This window comes from Mesoplodon densirostris, chromosome 2 (genome assembly GCF_025265405.1).
Source record: "Mesoplodon densirostris isolate mMesDen1 chromosome 2, mMesDen1 primary haplotype, whole genome shotgun sequence".
NCBI classification, from domain to species: Eukaryota; Metazoa; Chordata; class Mammalia; order Artiodactyla; family Ziphiidae; genus Mesoplodon; species Mesoplodon densirostris.
The window spans coordinates 126,798,016-126,817,149 of record NC_082662.1 but is presented as its reverse complement, the minus strand read 5'-3'; the positions used below and the strand labels follow the sequence as shown (position 1 = coordinate 126,817,149).

Genomic DNA, 19,134 nt, shown 5'->3' with positions numbered 1-19,134 from the left:
AGATGAACTGGTTTTCAGGGCAGAAATTGAGACACAGATGTAGAGAACAAACATATGGACACCAAGGGGGCAAAGCCATGGCGGGGAGGGGTAGTGGTGGGATGAATTGGGAGATTGGGATTGACATGTATACACTGATGTGTATAAAATGGATAACTAATAAGAACCTGCTGTATACGAAAATAAATAAAATTAAAAAAAAATAAAAACATAAGCAGAACACTCTTTGACATAAATCACAGCAATATGTTTTTGGATCATCTCCTAGAATAATAGAAATAAAACCAAAAATAAGCAAATGGGGCCTAATTAAACTTAAAAGCTTTTGCACAGCAAAAGAAACCACAGACGAAATGAAAAGACAAGTTACAGACTGGGAGAAAATACCTGCAAACAATGCTAGCGACAAGGCATTAATTTCCAAAATATACAAACAGCTCATATAGCTCAATATCAAAAACAAATAACCCAATCAAAAAATGAGCAGAAGATCTAAATAGACATTTCTCCAAAGAAGACATACAGATGGCAAATAGGCATGTGAAAAAAATGTTCAACATCACTAATTATCAGAGAAATGCAAATCAAAACTACACTGATGTATCACCTCACACTGGTCAGAATGGCCATCATCAAAAAGTCTACAAATAACAATGCTGGAGAGGATGTGGAGAAAAGGGAGCCCTCTTGCACTGTTGGTGGGAATGTAAATTGGTACAGCAACTATGGAGAACAGTATGGAGGTTTCTTTAAAAACTAAAAATAGAGTTACCATATGATCGAGCAGTTCCACTTGGGGGCATATCTGGAGAAAACCATAATTTGAAAAGACACATGTGCCCTAATCTCACTGGAGCACTATTTACAATAGCCAAGACATGGAAGCAACTTAAATGCCCATTGACAGATGAATGGATAAAGATGTTATATCCATTTGCAGCAACATGGATGGACCTAGAGATTATCATACTAAGTGAAGTAAGCCAGACAGAGAAAGAAAAATATATTGATACCACTTATATGTGGAATCCAAAAAAAAAAGAAAAAAAGAAAAGATAAATATGAACATATTTACAACATAGAAATAGACTCACAGACATAGAAAACAAATTTATGGTTACCAAAGGGGAAAGAGCCAGGAGGGATAAATTAGGAGGTTGGGATTAACATATACACACTACTATATACAAAATAGATAACCAACAACCAACTTATAGCTTAGCACAAGGAGCTATCCTAGATATTTTATAATAACCTATAAGGGAAAAGAACCTGAAAAAGAATAGATATATGTATAACTGAATCACTTTGCTTTACACTGAAATTAACACAACCTTGTAAATCAGCTATACTGTACTTCAATTTTAAAAAAAAGACTCAAAAAAAAAAGGCTAATGAAATTAGTGAAGTTGTCCTCATAAGGGAACAAAATTCTTAGCAACTCTTCTTTGATGTCAGTCTGCCAACCGTGATTTTGCAGTGAAATTATCAGCAGAACAAAGAAGGGGGTATATATTTAAATACAGTAATTTTCTTAATTATAAAGGCCTTTGATTTATAAATATGTCAAATTCTTCATAGACTAAATAACCGACTTGATACTTTGTCATATAGATGTGATTTAAATGAAATTATATAATTCATCATTAATAATTCTCATTCCTTACTCTATAGTGGAGATTTTTCTCTGTAAAATGGAAGGTAATGCTCAGTTTGATAAAAATTTCTTTTAGAAATAATAAAATTATTAACTATCTTGAAAGAAAAAAGAAAATGACACCTTAACTAAGATTATACATGATTCGGTTGTTACCATAGAGATGTGCAGGAAGTCTTGTAATACACTGTATTTAATTTAATCTTTAATATTATTTTTCTAATTTGCAGTTTCTGTAACCTCACCACTATATTTGCAATAGAGACCTTTGGAGTGATTCCCAGGTAACGACTGGTGCCTGATCAGGCTTTAATGAGGGAAGTTGTAAAGGATATAGTGGCAGCTGAAAAGGAAACACATGTCTCTCCTATCTTCCTGGGACACTAATGCTTCTGTCCTATATGTGACATCCTAAAAATTGTATGTATCTACTAAACCAGGGATACAGCAAGTAGGAATTCCTGAAAATTGTTGCTGCAGTTGGGTCGCCTTTTGTTCATCCCCCTCAACAGCCATTGTCTTCCCAATCAAAAGCGTCTTTCAACTCCACCTAAGGGCAGATGGTAGACTGCAGCAGTGGGGACAAGGAGAAGACAGTGGCTGTGCCCCAGTGACCCTGAGTCAGCCCTTGACCACTGGCCATCATTCCAATACATACAGGAAACGGGTAGTAAAGGCATTTCCCTGGACTCAGCTTTAGTTTCCTTGGAGAGCAGAGTAAAAAGTCTTAACACAAATGTTGGGATGGCAGATGACTCTGCTTCTCTGTGCTGTGTTTCTATGTTGTTTTTTGTTTTGGAAAATGTTAAACAAGAGTGGACCACAAACACTTAAGTTACTTATGGCCCTACTTTAAATATTACTGACTCCTCAATTTTTTATGCTAATCGGAGGTTAATGATGTGAATAATCTGCAAATGAGATAAGCCATGCCTGGTTTCTAGGAAACTTTCGGAAACATGCATAGCCTTTTTGCAGCAACTTCTCTTTCTCATTAGATTTGTATGTTTGATTTAGATGAATATTAAGAACATACATCCACCCAAGTATCCACCAACAGAAGGGGGAGTTGGTGAGTTAGGGAGGAGAGGAGGGAGTAAAGGGGGATCTTACCTATTTGCCCCAGCTCACCTCCCAGTAGATGGATTTTTCTTTTTAAACATGCAACTTATTTTATTTATTTATTTATTTATTTATTTATTTATTTTTGGCTGCGTTCAGTCTTCATTGCTGCATGCGGATTTTTCTCTAGTTGCGGCATTCAGGGGGCTACTCTTCATGTGGTGCACAGGCTTCTCATTGCAGTGGCTTCTCTTGTTGTGGAGCACGGGCTCTAGGTGCACAGGCTTCAGTAGTTGTGGCACGCAGGCTCAGTAGTTGTGGCTCGTGGGCTCTAGAGCGTGGGCTCACTAGTTGTGGTGCACGGGCTTAGTTGCTCCGCGGCATGTGGGATCTTCCCGGACCAGGGCTTGAACTCGTGTCCCCTGCATTGGCAGGCGGATTCTTAACCACTGCGCCACCAGGGAAGCCCCCCTATAGCTGGAATTTAGCAGCCAGAGAATATGGTGCAGCATAGGGTATAGTCCATTAGGTTAGTGACTGCAGTTCAGTCTCTGTTACGCCTGAGCCCTGAAGGGTCCAGAGGCAGAGCAGGAGTTAGCTCGTGGTGAACATCTTCCTAGTAAGAGAACCCTTTTCATGAGCAAACAGTAGCTGAAGATCAGTTTGTAGGAGGCAAAGATCTTACTATTTCTTTGCTTTCTGGCCCAGTGCTCAACGACTTCCTCAAGGTTTCCACTGTGTCCTTTGGAGTTGCCACCATTTAACCAGCACACTCACCTAAATCCTGTCCTCTGAGCTCTCTGTCTGTGCCTCAGAGCACCATTACCACTCCCAGATTATTATTTATTCTGGTTCTTCTAAAAGAACAAAAACAACCCCCCCCAATTTTTTTAAACACTTACCCTTTGAGGTTCATACAATCTGCTATACCCCATCCTTTTTCTGTCCTCATTGCTGCTTCCTCTCCAAACTCCCCTTCATTCAATGCCATCCTGTTTTCATCTCCACATCAAGCCCCACCATCGTGGCCTTTCCTAATCCTTGGTGTCCCCCTCCTGCACTGCACTCTGGCCATCCACTCCCACAGTCACGCCTTGGACACTGTCAATACTCTCATAACTTCTCAATACTATCATAACTTCTCTGCTTCCTAAGCATCAGTTCAGACATCTCATTCTCGGACCCTCCCAGCTTGCTAATTCAACTACACCTGCTACAGTTCTTCTTCATCCTCATTGGGACCTCCACCTCTACTTTCAATCTCTCCTCTTCTACTTCCTATTTCCTTACATTTCAAACAAAGTCTATTATTTCAATAACATTTTCTAGTACTCCCTTACCTTTCTGGAATTTGGCACCCCCTCTGGAAAGCCCCCAACTACCTTCTTTCTTTGTGATTACATCTGAGCAGCCCCGTAAAGAAAGTTACACAACAGGGCAAATTGATCACCAACTTCAAAGACGTCGCCAACACTACCCGGAAATCCTACTTTCTTTCTCTGGTCAACCAGTATTTCCACTCTCCATAACAACTGCTTCAGACCTTATCTAATTAGTTTGCTCCTTGGACCTCCTTTCCTTAACAATCATCAAATGAACTTTTTTTTCACCTTTACAGAGAAATTAGAAGCCATCAGACAGGAAATTAGAAGCCATCAGACCTTTATTTCTGATTCCAAACATATAAACCAACTAACATCTATACCCATTCTCTCCCCTTTCTATCATTCTATATCTTCTTTAAATATAATTCTTCTACCTATGCCTTGAACCCTATTCCTTCCCACTTTCTAAGGAAAATTCCAAATCAATTATTCCTTCTCTCTTCTATATATTCAACTTTCCCTCACAACTAGATCCTTCCAATAGGCTTTTAATCACCCTCAAGTTTTTTAAGCAAATAAAACAACAACAGCAACAACTATATCCCCTTCCAGCTACCACCTTTCTGCAAGATAAACTCCTTAAAAGGCTTGTTTACTCTCATAGTCCTCATTTCCCTATATTCCATCTCTATTTTGCTAATCCATCCAGCCTGCTTTCTCTGTTATACCTTCACCAGTTACTTCTCATTAGAATAGCTTTGACCTGCACTAAATCTGTTTGGTACTTTCTTATATATTCTGTCTCTCTGTTGAAATTCTCACTTGTTCATGCATTGTTCTCCTGACTTCACTGAGCATCTTTATGACCATTATTTTGAACTCTATCAGGTCAATTACTTACCTCCATTTCATTAAGGTCTGTTTCTGAAGTTTTATCTTGTTCTTTTGTTTGGAATGTATTTCTCTGTTTCTTCATTTTCCTAGATTTTCTGTGTTGGTTTCTATGCAATAGATAAAACAGCCACTTCTCCCAGATGGAACTTATTGTTCAGCCCAGCCCTAGCTGTCATTTGTCTTTTAAACCTTTGTGATTGTCCAAGCTGCCTTCTTAGCTCTTAGTGTCTCCCAGTAGTTGAGGGTGTACCAAGACCTCTCAGTGTCCTGAAGAGGAGGATCTCAGTCAGAACCTAGATGCAGCCTGGCTGGAAGCTGGACATTCAAGCAGCAGCTTTTAAAGTATGCATGTAGGCCTCTTTCAGAGAAAGACCAGAAGGTTGCCTTTCTTTCTCTTCCCTCTGTGCTGAGCGCTAAGGGAATAGCCAGTTAAGAACAGTTGTTATAGTCCTGTGGGACTGGTGAACATAAGCTCTGCTAGCTACCAGAGCCAGGTGATCAAGTGGTATGTCCCCCTGAGCAGCAGCTGTAGAAACTGGAGCATCAGAAGTACGCACAACATCATTTCAGGGAGATACCAGTGACCTGGGGAGAGGCAGAGGGAGAGCGCAAAGATGACATCTACCAGCTTCCCAGTCTCTGAAGAAGATTGCAGTTGGCCCCTAGATTTGTGTTATATTAGGAGACTAAACCTCAGATTTCAGCTTTTAACATAAGCAACTAGGTCTCTTTCATGGAAAGACTGGGAGATGGGAATTTCAGTCTGCTGGCTCTGTGCTGAGAGGGGAGTGAGAGAGGGGGTTAGCCACCAAGAGTCCTCAGGAGCCCATTTGTTTGCTACAGCCTTGTGGGTCTCATGAATGAAGGCCTAGCTGGCTTTCAGACCTAGGTGTTTGGGGGTCCCATCCCTCAGGTGGAAGTTTTAAAAGTTGGGGTACTGGATATTGGATCCAAACTCCTTAGGGAGAAGCTAGGATTTGTGAGTTCCCTCCTCATTGTATGTTGCTGTGCTGGGGCTGGGAGTTTGGGTGAGATTGTGCCTCAGTCTCTCCTACTCGTTTTTATGTGAGTGGGTTTTTCTCATTCACCCAATGTGTAGGAGCTGCTCAGCTAGTTTCTGGATTTCTTTCAGAGGGAGTTGTTCTATATGTAGCTGTAGGATAGGCGTGTCCATGGAAGGAGGTAAGTTCAGAAGCCTCCTTTGTCACCATCTTGAGCTGGAACTGGCCTACATTAAATCTGACAGATATTTTTCAGTCCACATTTTATTTGAGCTTCCATTAGTGTTGACTTTCCCTTTGGCTGCCATATTGCTCCATAGGTTTTCCTAGCCTTCTGTAGCCATTCTCTCTCTCTCTCTAGTAAAGAGAGCCTCAACGTATATCACCAGCCATTAAATGTTGACCTTCCTTAGGGCTCAGTCCTGGTTTTCTGAGCTGCTCATTCTGGCAAGCTCATCCATACCCATGATTTCAGTTAGTATCTATAAACACACAACTTCCAAATCATATCTCTAGCCCAGTCCAGGGCCATATATCCCACTCTCTACTTAACCTCTTCTCTTAGATATCTCAAAGACTGGTCAAACTGGACATGTCCAAAAATGAACTCATGATCTTACCTCCCATTCCCTTACCCCATTATTTGTACCACTGTAAAACTAACTTATCAAGGTAATTGCATTCAGCCCTATGAATTGTCATTGCACAGCTCAAGGAGAATTCATCCACATAGGCTGTAATGTGAATGGTACCCTCTGGAGTTGAAAAACATGGCGACCCTATTTTCCAATGTTCCCTCACTCAGGAAATAGCACATCAAACTGTACAAGCCAAACACCTAGCAGTCAAAAATGAAAAACAAAAACCTAGGGATCACATTCATTTCTCTCTCTCTCTCTCTCCTCCAGCTCATCCAGTCACTGCCTCCCATTCATTTAACCTCTTAAATTGCCCTTAAATGAATCCACTTCTTACCAAACCCATCACCACCACACCACTCTAATCCACGTTACCATTATCTCTGATCCGAATTACTGCAATAGACTCATAATGCTAAGTTTAGTAGCTTAAAACCCTTAAGTTTCTTTCTTTAAAATGGGGACTTCTTAACATGATCTATAAGATCTTTCCTGCTCTAACCCCTACCTATGTCTCCAGTCTCATCTTGCATCATGTTCCCCTCATTTTCTCAGCTCCAGACCTATCAACCTTCTTTCAATCCCCAGTCCTCTCCATACTCTGCTCCATAGCAGGAGCTTTGCACATGCTATTTTCTCTATCTGGAATCTCTTCCTTCCCCTCTTTACCTACTTAACTTTACCAACTCCACTTCTATTTAATTCTTCAAATTTTAGAATAATTTTCTTTTCCCCATGGGGTCATTTCTTGGCCAATTCGCCAGGCTAAATCCTGCTATAATAAGCTTTCATTGCATTGTATACCTCTCCTACTTAGTTTTTATCACAAGTTCAATTTTATATTTATTTTCTCATTATCTGATTAATGATTATGTCCCCACTAAAATGTAAGCTCTCTAAGGATGAAGACCATATCTAGTTTTACTCATTATTATTTTCCCAGCACCTAGCACAGTACTTGGCATATATCAGAGAGTTTATTAAGTTAGTTAATTAATTTCTAAGAAGGAAATGATTCACTAGAGCTAGATTAAGCTTGTATCCACAGAGGAGGAAGGTCAGACTAATGAGACTGGGGAACTGGGGAAAGTGTAATACTGCAAACAAATAAATATGGTTTAAAAGGGAACTAAAAACTAAAGTCAGGTACCAAGACACCAAATAAAAAACAGCACAGTGTTTGGCTTAAGAAATAAATCTACTCTGATGGGAGGAACATGAGGTGAAGAGGCAGATGTCTGGATCCCAGCTGAAAGTAGTATCTCATAAGTGTACACACACACACATACCTGGTTGACCCTCATGTACCTCAAATTTGATATGCCCAAAAGTAAACTAACCGTATTCACACATACCCTCTAAAGTGTCCTTCCCTGTGAATTTCCTATGTCAGTGAATGGTGCTACCATCCTCAGAGTTACCTCATCCCAAAATTTAGGAGACATCCTTTATTCTAACATATTTCTCAAACCCCACATCTTAACAATCACCAAGATCAATCCAATCTAACTTCTAAATATATCTTAGATCTATCCATTTCTCCCCATTTCTACAACCAGTAATTAATTAAAACTCTCACCATATTTGGTTATTACAAAAACCTCATAACTGGTTTTCTCCCTCCACACTCATGCTTCCCATTCATCCATTCTTCACACTACAATCAGAATCATCCTTCTAAATTGAGAATGCTATATCACATGTCTGAAACTCCCTCTTGCCCTTAGACTAAAATTCATACCCTGTAGCTTATTAAAGCTGTCTTTCTCACCTTGAGCAACCTATGATTCCTCATCTCTAACCACTGAGCCCACCACCTAAATTCTAATCACATTAAACTAGTTTTAGTTCCAGAATGTCTGGGGCTGATCTTAAAGTTTTCTCATGCTTCCACGTCTTTGCAAATGCATCTCCCTTTGCCTAAAATGTTATACCCACTTTAGTCTTCTTCTCCACTCCCAGACATTTCTATCTAACTTATACTAATACTCCTAATCCTAGTTATATCTAGCTAACTCTTACTTTATACTCAGTTCAAAAGTCAACTCCACTGGAAGTTCTTCCTGATGCCTGGCTCCCATAGAACTTTATACTTCCTTCTCTCATTATATTGATCAATCACACTGTCTATCTTCCTCCCTGGTCAGCCTCAAACACTAAGAAGTAAACATCTTGAGGTTAGACAAGATGTCTTCTAAATCTTATTAGTTATTAACAGAGAACAGTGGCATAGGAGCTAGCTGTTCAAAAATTATTTGACTAAAAGAATTAACAACCAAAGCGAACAATGACTTCTAATGACTTTTCTTTTCTTATTTCAGTCCAAGTGCTTACATGGTTGCAGCTTTCCTGTTTCTCCTGATGCTACTGTTCTTCGGTATTCTTGTTCTGAGCTACTTTCACTATTTGAGGATTTATAGAGCATATATTTATGAACCACTGTACAAATCTGAAAGAAAACAAAAGAACAATTAGAAAAATGAAAGTTTATTTACTATGAATATATGTATGTAGAAAGAGTGTGTATATATACTCATATTGAGAGTGTGTGTGTTTGACCAAGAAATACTAAGTATAAGCTCATAGTAGGTATCATCAAATTCAAAATCTCAAAAATGTTCTTAAATTACCCAAAATAGAAATATTTTAATATAATATGTATGTTATTAAATTAATCCTTAATGTGTTAACTTTTATCTTAAGGTAGTCTGTATACTCTTACATGGCTTTAAAAAAATTTTTTTTAATTAAAAAGTTTAAAAACCACCTAAGTTTGGCTATTACAATCCTTCCTAAGAATGAAAATAAATTTTTGAAAAAATATTTAAATGTGTCAAATATTATTATTTTGCACAAAACTTTTCATATGAACCTTATATGGTTGTAGTTAATTTATGTATAAAAGACTTAATAAATATGTGAATTTAAATAGTCTGTCAAAGATATTTCAGAAGTTTTTCTAATAGTAGATTCACATATAAAATATTACTTATATTGAAAATAGGAGGCTAATACTCTGTCTTAATTTTAAGTTTTCAAATTTGATTTTGATGCTCAAAATAAGCTGCTTAACTTGTCAAAATGTGACCACAGCTTTCTAAGCAATTAGTATTTGAACAGTCAGGATCCACCTAGAGGAGAAGCAGCAGCAGATTTTGTGTGTGTTTTGTGTGTCTGTGTGTGTGTAAAGAGATTTATTTAAAAGAATTGGCTTATGGGGAGGAAAAGCCGGAGATACATGGTGTGTTGAGCTTTAGCTGTGCTGGGCCCAGCCAGGGTGGTGGTATCCTAGTTCATGTTCTTCACTCCCTCATTGAACTTTATTTAATTTCATAAATTGACTCCTTTCCCTTCACCAAAAAAAAAAAAAGAAGAAGAAGAAGAAAAAAGAAGAAGAAGAATTGGCTTATGTGATTGTGGAGGCTGGGTAAACAAGTCTGAAATCCACAGCTCAGGCATAAAGAATGGAATATCAGGGCTTCCTTGGTGGTGCAGTGGTTGAGAGTCCGCCTGCTGATGCAGGGGACGTGGGTTCGTGCCCCGGTCCGGGAAGATCCCACATACCGCGAAGCGGCTGAGCCCGTGAGCCATGGCTGCTGAGCCTGCGCATCTGGAGCCTGTGCTCCGCAACGGGAGAGGCCACAACAGTGAGAGGCCCACATACCGCAAAAATAAAAGAAAAAAAGCTATTGTCCACAAGTAGAATTTCTCATTTTACCAAGATCAGGAACAAAACAGGGATACCTGCTATTCATCACTGTTTTGAAGGTTCTGACATTACAAGAGGAAAATAAAATAACCATTATAAATGCTAGGGGAAAGGAGATAAAATACTCTCTTTCAATAATAAGATTATATGCCTAGGAAACCCAAAATTAGGAACAAGAATTATTAGAATAAGAGCATTTGATGGCTCAATATAAGACAAATATTTAAAATTTAATACTTCTTCTCTATAATATTTATATGACAGTTTAACAGCAATAGAAATAATAAAAAATAATCTATTTATTGTAGTGACAAATTACATAGAATTAAATTTAATATGAAAGGTGTATGCCATACATGAAAAACATCTTTAAAATCTTTATTGAAAGAGGTGAAACAAGATCTGATAGACATATCTGATGGAAAAAAGAAAGAAAATGACCCAATATAAAATGAGCAAAAAATAGTCATTTCACAGAAGAACATACCCAAATAGCCAATAAACATATTAAAAACAACTTTTTTTAGGGTTTACTATGTGCCAGAAATTGTTCTAATAATTTATCTAATCCTCTTCAACAACTCTATGCAATTGGAACAATTATTATCCCATTATAGAGATGAGGAAACTGGCACAGAGAGGGTAAATAATTCTTCTAAGGTCACACAGCTGGTAGGTGAAATATCAGGCAGACTGGCTCCAAAATCAGGTGCTCATCCACTGAGGATGCTCAATCACACCAGCAGTCAGAAAGATACAAACCAAAGTTACAATGAAGCTACGTTTCTCACCTGTTGGCAAAAACTCAGAAGGGTAATACTCTTGGGAAAGAATAAGAATCAGGGGTGAGAAAAAATTATCTTGCATTTCTGAAGGAAACGTGAATTTTTAAAGATTTTTTGGAAAGCAATCTGGCAAGATCGAGTAAAATTTGAAATATTTATTCACTTGGACCCAGAAATCCCACTCTTGGGAATTAGGAGTCTATCCATGAGATGGGAGGACCAATGCATACATAATATTCAAATAGTTTTATATACATATAATAGTTATATATAACTATTATATACATATATGTGTGTGTATAGATAGATGGATAGATAGATAGATAGACAGAGTGACAGAACTCTAGAAGGAGAATTAATGTCTATCAGTAGGTGAATGGTTGAATAAATGATTGGTCATTAACCATACGGATCAGTCTGTATTAGTGAATTTAAAAGATTTTCCACAAGGTTTTGTTAAATGAGAAAAAGAAGCTGCAAGAAAGTATTTACAGTATGATCCCATTATATAAACAAAACAAAAGCTCTGTGTATGAGAACACAGAGAAAAGTATGGAATATATCGTGTAGCATTTTGTGTACATCATGTGCATGTGTGCATGTGTATGTCTGTACATTGCAGGAGGGGGAGAGGGTATGTGGCAAGAGATGTAGAGAGGGAAGGATATAAACAAAACCCTCAAAACTGGGGAATAAGGAAACAATAGAAAAATAGCAGGGAATTCCAGTGGTTAGGACTCTGCGTCTTCACTGTCGAGGGTCTGGGTTGGATCCCTGGTCAGGGAACTAGGATCCCTCAAGCTGCTTGGCATGGCCAAAAAGAAAAATACAAAAGAAAAAAAGATTATTTTAAAAAAAAAGAACATAGCACATTAATTCTTCTCTTTATGTAAAACGATGTGTCTGTGCATAATGACAAATAAAAGGGTGATCATCACCAAACTTAAAATGATGTAGTTCCAGGTGATATTTGCTTTCTTACTATTGTTTCTCACCACACTGAACTTATACTACTTAATTAATCATCCTGAGGAAAACTCTTCTCACTTTGAACAAAAGACTGAGAATTTACGCAGTGGAGACAGCAAGTGTAAACAACACTTTCAAGGAGTTCCTTTTCTTCTATAAGAAGCAAAGAAATGGAGGGCAATTGGAGGTAGAGGTGAGGGCAGGAAGGTGCTATTGAGTGTTAATAGGAATAATCCAGTGACTAGGGAAAATTGATGATCCAGGAGAGAAAGGGGTAACTGCTGGATCAAAATCTTTGAGTAGGCAAGATAAAATGTGATGCAACGCTGAAATTGAACATTTCACCCACTGTTACAGGAGGGAAGCCAGAGTTCGTGTGTGTTGATGTAGGTAGACTGGTGAAGATGAGTGGTTTGTGGCAGCCATAAGAATGCTCCTTGCAGGCCTCCTACTGCAGGAGTGTAATTGACCCAAGGCATCAGTTGCTGCCCCCTGAAATCCACCACCACATTTGCACCAAGGCCACACCTCCAACCCACCCTCAAGTAGCTCCCTCTCCAGTGACTGAGTGTGGTGGGTATACTTAAGCAGCCTGGATCCTAGGTAAACACAAGACTCCTGCCAGCCTGCCTCAAGGACACCTGAAGGCTTTACCAAACCTCCTTCATATTGCATGGCAGTTGAGGGCACCTCCACCCGATCTCTCTCTCTCTCTCTCTCTCTCTCTCTCTCTCTCTCTCTGACTCCGCCTACCTTCCACAATGTCCTATTTCCTTTCAGACAAGCATTTACCTAATAAAACTATTGCACACTTAATCCTATGTTGGTGACTGTTTCCAGAGGACCTGGACTAACACCAGGGGTTATGTGAGTGGTCTGAGAAAACAGGAAGTGGGAGAGGATTTGAGACTGGCTCAGCCAGTACCCAGCAGGCAAAGAGGGCACCATCCTGAAGGGTATGCAAGGCACCAACTGTTCCTGGCTCAAGGTGGTAGTTTATTTGCTAAAGTTTTTATTGGTAGTGACCTGGGGAAATGTCCTGATGGAGGGGAGTGTTATGCAGGTACAATGGAGCAAACATTTGAAAACCATGGGGCTAACAAAGACAGTGAAGGTTGCTGGTTACTGCTAAGTGTATATATATACACACATATACATGAAACATATGTAATATATATAATTGACATACAACATTGTGTAAGTTTAAGGTATACATGAGTTGATTTGATACATTTATCTGTTGCAATATGATTACCACCATGGTGTTAGGTAACACTTCTATCATGTCACACAATTGTCATTTCTTGTTTTTTTTTTTTTTTTTTGCGGTACGTGGGCCTCTCACTGTTGCGGCCTCTCCCGTTGCGGAGCACAGGCTCCAGACGCGCAGGCTCAGTGGCCATGGCTCACGGGCCCAGCCACTCCGCGGCATGTGGGGTCTTCCTGGACCGGGGAACGAGCCCGTGTCCCCTGCATCGGCAGGCGGACTCCCAACCACTGCGCCACCAGGGAAGCCCACATGTATTTCTTTGAAATCCTGTTTTCATTTCCTTTGAATATAGAATATAGAAATAGAATTGCTGGATCATATGGCGGTTCTATTTTTAATTTTTTGAGGAAACTCCATACTGTTTTCATAGCAGCTGAAACAAGTTAAATTCCTGCCAACAGAGTACAAGGGTTCCCTTACTTCCACATGCTCAACAACACTTGTTATCCCTTGACAATCTGCAGAAGGTTAGTGAAAAAAAGAACCACAGCAGTTAAAGGTTAAGTGTGGGAACCAGAGTGCCTCAGTGGTAGCGTATAAAGAGATCAGCAACACCAGTAAAGGAAGGGTAGACACAATTTAACAGTAGGTTGAAGACCCGGGAATCACAGGGCTCTGCAGATGTTTGAACACTCAATCAAGGCAGGTCTGTTATGCAAAAGTCAAGGCGCTGGTGGGGAAAACCTGGAATTGTAAAAACTGGGACAGAGTCATCTGGATGGATGCCTCTGAATACGTTGTCTCTCCACACCCACTCCACCCCACACCCACCCTCTGGGCATGCAGACATGGCCTGTCTACCTCTAGAAAGAGCTACCACTTCTGCTGGGCTGGAAGGTTCTGCAGAAGCGTCTCCCCCACAAGACAACAGGTCCCCTGCCACCTCCTCTGATGGGTTAAATCCCAGCGTAATCCAGCTGGTGCTGGGCCTGATAAGGCAAGGAAGAAGTACAAAAATGAACCTGCATGTACTGGCAGGAACCAGGGGAGTATGCCTGGGATTGGATTCTGAGGCCTCTTTAAAACTGGATAATCAAGAATTTGTTGAGTTTGAGCCATTTTCTCAGGATATGGGATTTAACTAATGCCCTAGCAAAGACCCAGTGAGTCTTAGAAGCCTAGAAAAAATGCTGGCTAACTCTCTGCAAAGTAAAAAAAAAAAAAAAAAACCTGGTGTCCTGGCAGTTGGTAGAGGAAGGAATGAAAAGGCTCAGGGAGGTGGAGGGGCTGGAATGGAGGCATTATACAAGCCCAGAAGACCCAGCAGAGGATTATGTCCCATGAAAGGGTCCAGATGGCACACTAATTACCAAGGGCATTTTGATGAGAAGACCACCAGCATCACTAAAACATCCAGTGGTGTCTCTCCTCTGCAGCTAGGGATGACAATAGGTGAGGTGGCCACAGGGCTCATTGGGTGCATGAGACCCTGAAGTAAGAGAGGCTTGGTAATGGCACTTTACTTCCTGAAGCCAGGAGGCCACAGTTACCATAATGACAGGAAAGGTGCAGCTATGGGGGCTTGACCTACAGGGAGTTGTGAAGATAGAACATAGTGGTGTTAGTGGCAAAATTATCAAGCAGCCAAGAAGGCTGCTGGATGATGACATCTAAGGAAAAAAAGGAATGGAGGAGGAGGTTGAGGGCAGTTGTCCCTATAAAAAGTCACAATCCTTTGCTCCAGTCCCCAGACCTGAGTAGATTTTCAGATCCAGAATCGGTTACCTGAAGAGGTGGCCAGGTCCCTAGGAAGAAGGACCCTGCAACAGTGTGGCAAGTCTATACCGTGACAATTCCCCCTCAGATCTATGGTCATTTACTCAGGTGACTATACTGAGGAACAGGGAATAATCAGATGTTTTGAGGACTATTTGATGCAGGTCTGAGTTAACATTGATACCTAGAGACTCAAAGTGTCATCAAGCACCCCCCTTTATAATAGGGACCTATGAGGGCCAAAGTGGCTTTGGCCATGCGGGGGGTCTTTACCTCAGTCCCCGAGTGCATAATTGAAATTGATATACTTGGCAGTTGGAATGAAGCCCACACTGAGCCCCCAGTTTGTGGAGTAGGATCAATAATAGTGGGGAAAGGACAAATGAAACCTCTGAAACTGTCCCCACACACACCCCTGAGAAAGTTAGAAAATCATTATCATTTTCCAGGGAATAGCACAGATTAGTGCCACAATTAAGGACCTAAAAGATGCAGGGTTGGTGGTCTCTGTCAGATTTTCATTTAATAACCAGTCTGGCCCATGCAGAAAATGGATGAATCCTAGAGAATGACAGTAGAATACTGCAGATTTAATCAAGTAGTAGTGCCAATTGCATCCAGTATGCCAGGTGTAGAATCAGTGCTAGGGCAGGTTAATCAGACCTCAGGTGTATGGTATGCAACTACAGACTTGGAAAATGCATTCTTTTCCATCCCACAAGAAAAGAATATCAGAAACAGTTCACATTCACATGGACAACAATATTAGATTATCTGCCCATCCTATGAAATTCCCAATGGTATATCCTCATACAGGTAACTGAAAGAGCAAACCAACCTCATTTCTGGTCCAATCACAGTGCCTGGGAAGCAATGCTGTTGTGGGCCCCAGGTCACATTGTACCAGTTAAGAATGAAACAGCTGTTCCAGATCAAGATGGCAGAGTAGGAAGATCCTGAGCTCACCTCGTCCCTACACACCAAAACTGCTGCTAGATATAGAACACTTATCTCTGAGAATGACCTGAAGACTAAACAGACTTTCTACAGATAAGAATATAAAGAGAAGGCCACATCAAGACAAGCAGGAGGGGTAGAGAGGTCTAGTCAAAACCCACAACCCCACACCCACAAGAGGGAGGGATATCACAACTGCGGAGGTCCCCCTGAGGAACAAGAGGTCCCAGCCCAGGGGACCTGCACCAGGAAGATGAGCCCCCATAATGTCTGGCTTTGAAAAGCAATGGGATTTACATCTGGGAGGCCTGGAGGGCTGTGGGAAACTGAGGCTCCACTCCTGAAGGGTTTGCCCTCAAACTTGTTGGCTCCAAGTCCCAGCCCAGAGGCAGCAGCTTGAAAAGCACCTGGGTCATACAAGAAGAAGATTCATTGACTAATTTTAGGATGTGTGCCAGAGGAGCAGGGATCTGGTAGAACTTTCTTTTTTTTTTTAGTTCTTCCATTTAGCTGACAGGCACCATTTCTGTCACTCTCAATCATCCTAGCTAATACCATGTGCCCCACCCCTGAGGACCCGCCCCAGCCAGCCCCTCCAAAGCAGCTCCTGCCCCACTCCACCCAGCATGCAGTGTCAGCCTACACCAGCACCCCTCCAAAGTGGCTCCCAGTTGCGGGAGCCAGCCCTGCCCACCACTGTGCCCGAAGCAATCACAGCCCAACCACAACATGTGGATGCGTGCAGCCCACACAGGGGATGTCTCTGGAGCACCTGGCTCTGGTGACCACAGGTGTGGCACTGGCCACATAGGCCTTCTATATAAGGCCACTCTTTCAAGACTGCTCCCAGGCTTGAAACTGGGACATAACTGATATACCTAATACATAGAAACAAACACAGAATGAGACAAAGAAATATCTTCCAGATGAAAGAACAAGAGAAAAACCTCCAAAAAGAACTAAACAAAAAAGAGATAAACAATTTACCAGATAAAGAGTTTAAAGTAATGGTCATAAAGATGCTCACTGAACTTGGGAGAAGAATGGATGAATTCAGTGAGAACTTCAACAGAGATAGAAAATATAAAAAAGAACAAATCAGAACCGAAGAAAAAATAACTGAAATTAAAAATACACTAGAAGGAATCAGTAGCAGATTAGAGGATGCAGAAGAACAGATCAGCAGTCTGGAAGACAGGCTAGCGGAAATTACCCAACTGAAACAGCAAAAAGAAAAAGAAACCAAAAAACTGAGAATAGTTTAAGAGACTTCTGGCACAACATCAAGTGTGTTAACATTCATATTATAGAGAACACAGGAGAAGAGAGAGTAAGGGACAGAAAACCTATTTGAAGAAATAATAGCTGAAAATTTCCCTAAATGGGTGAAGGAATCAGACATCCAAGTCCAGGAAGCACACAGAGTCCCAAACAAAATGAACCAGAGGCCACCCCCAGACACATTATAATTAAGATGTCAAAAGTTAAAGAGAGAATCTTAAAAGCAGCAAGAGAAAAACAACTAGTTACATACAAGGGAAACACCAGAAGACTATCAGTTGATTTTTCAGCAGTAATTTTGCAGTTTAGAAGGGAGTGGCACAATGTATTAAAAATGCTGAAAGGAAAAAACTTATAACCTATAAGGATACTCTATCCTACAAGGTTATCATTCAGAATTGAAGGAGAGATAAAGAGTTTTCCAGAAAAGTAAAAGCTAAAAGGCGTTCATCACCACTAAACTGGCCTTACAAGAAATGTTCAAGGGACTTCTTTAAATAGCAAAGAAAAGGCCATAACTAGAAGTAGGAAAACAAACTTATGGTTACCAAAGGGGAGAGGGAGGGAGGGACAAATTAGTAGTATGGGATTAACAGATACTACTGTATACGTAAAATATCAATAGATAAGTAACAAGGATTTACTGTATAGCGCAGGGAATTATATTCAATATCATGTAATAACCTGTAACGGAATATAATCTAGCAAAAACTATAACTGAGTCACTTTGCTGTACACCTGAACTAACACAATATTGTAAATCAATTATAGTTTAGTTCTGGGGGAAAGAGGCCGGCGGCGGCGGCGGCGCGGGCTAGAGCCGAGCGGCCGGGAACTCCCCTCCCCCGCTGCTGGGCGGTGAGACGCGGGGCCTGCTGCGCCCCCAGCCCACCCCTCGCGCCAGCCGCCGCCTCGCCGCTTCGCCTGGTCCGAGCGGCCCCTAGTTCGCCCGCCCGCCCGGCCCGCGGGGAGCGCGGCGCAGTCAGTTGGCCCGCGGCGGGGCGGCCTCCCGGCATCTTCGCGGCGCCCAAGGACGACCAGGAAGCGGAGGGGCCGAGATGGTGCGTCCGCGGCCCCGCGAGTACAAGGCGGGCGACCTGGTCTTCGCCAAGGTGAAGGGCTACCCGCAGTGGCCGGCCCGGATTGAGGAACTCCCGGAGGGAGCTGTGAAGCCTCCAGCAAATAAGTATCCTATCTTCTTTTTTGGCACCCATGAAACTGCATTTCTAGGTCCCAAAGACCTTTTCCCTTATAAGGAATACAAAGACAAGTTTGGGAAGTCAAACAAACGGAAGGGATTTAATGAAGGATTGTGGGAGACAGAAAATAACCCAGGAGTAAAGTTTACTGGGTACCAGGCCATTCAGCAACAGAGCTCTTCAGAAACCGAGGGAGAAAGCGGGATTACTGTAGAGGCAAGCAGTGAGGAAGAAGGTGAGAGAGTGGAAGAAGATGGAAAAGGCAAAAGAAAGAATGAAAAAGCAGGCTGGAAACGGAAGAAGTCATACACTTAAAAGAAATCCTCTAAACAGTCCCGGAAATCTCCAGGAGATGAAGATGACAAGGACTGCAAAGAAGAAGAAAATAAAAGCAGCTCTGAGGGTGGAGATGCCGGCAATGACACAAGAAACACAACTTCAGACTTACAAGAAAACCAGTGAAGGGACCTAACTACTGTAATGAATGCTGCATATTAAGAAAACCACAAGAAGGTTATACGTTTGGTTGTCTAATATTCTATGAATCAACACATAGTCCTTGTTGTCATTGACAGAACCCCAGTTTGTATGTACATTATTCACATTCCTCTCTGCTGTGTTTGGGGGAAAAAAACATTTTAGCCTTTTTTAAGGTTATTGATTTAATTTCA

General features: G+C 41.1%; 1 protein-coding gene and 1 pseudogene across 1 annotated transcript in view; both read left to right on the top strand.

Moving 5' to 3' along the window:
* The window catches only part of CATSPERE (catsper channel auxiliary subunit epsilon), a 247,561-nt gene extending 238,509 nt beyond the window's left edge, over window positions 1–9,052 (top strand). Inside the window, exons 21-22 of the mRNA XM_060088382.1 lie at window positions 1,888–1,941; window positions 8,899–9,052. Coding sequence (XP_059944365.1) covers window positions 1,888–1,941; window positions 8,899–9,052 — 208 coding nt within the window. The remainder of the gene's footprint in view (window positions 1–1,887; window positions 1,942–8,898) is intronic.
* Window positions 9,053–18,322: 9,270 nt separating this feature from the next.
* On the top strand, window positions 18,323–19,134 carry LOC132483125 (hepatoma-derived growth factor-related protein 3-like; annotated as a pseudogene).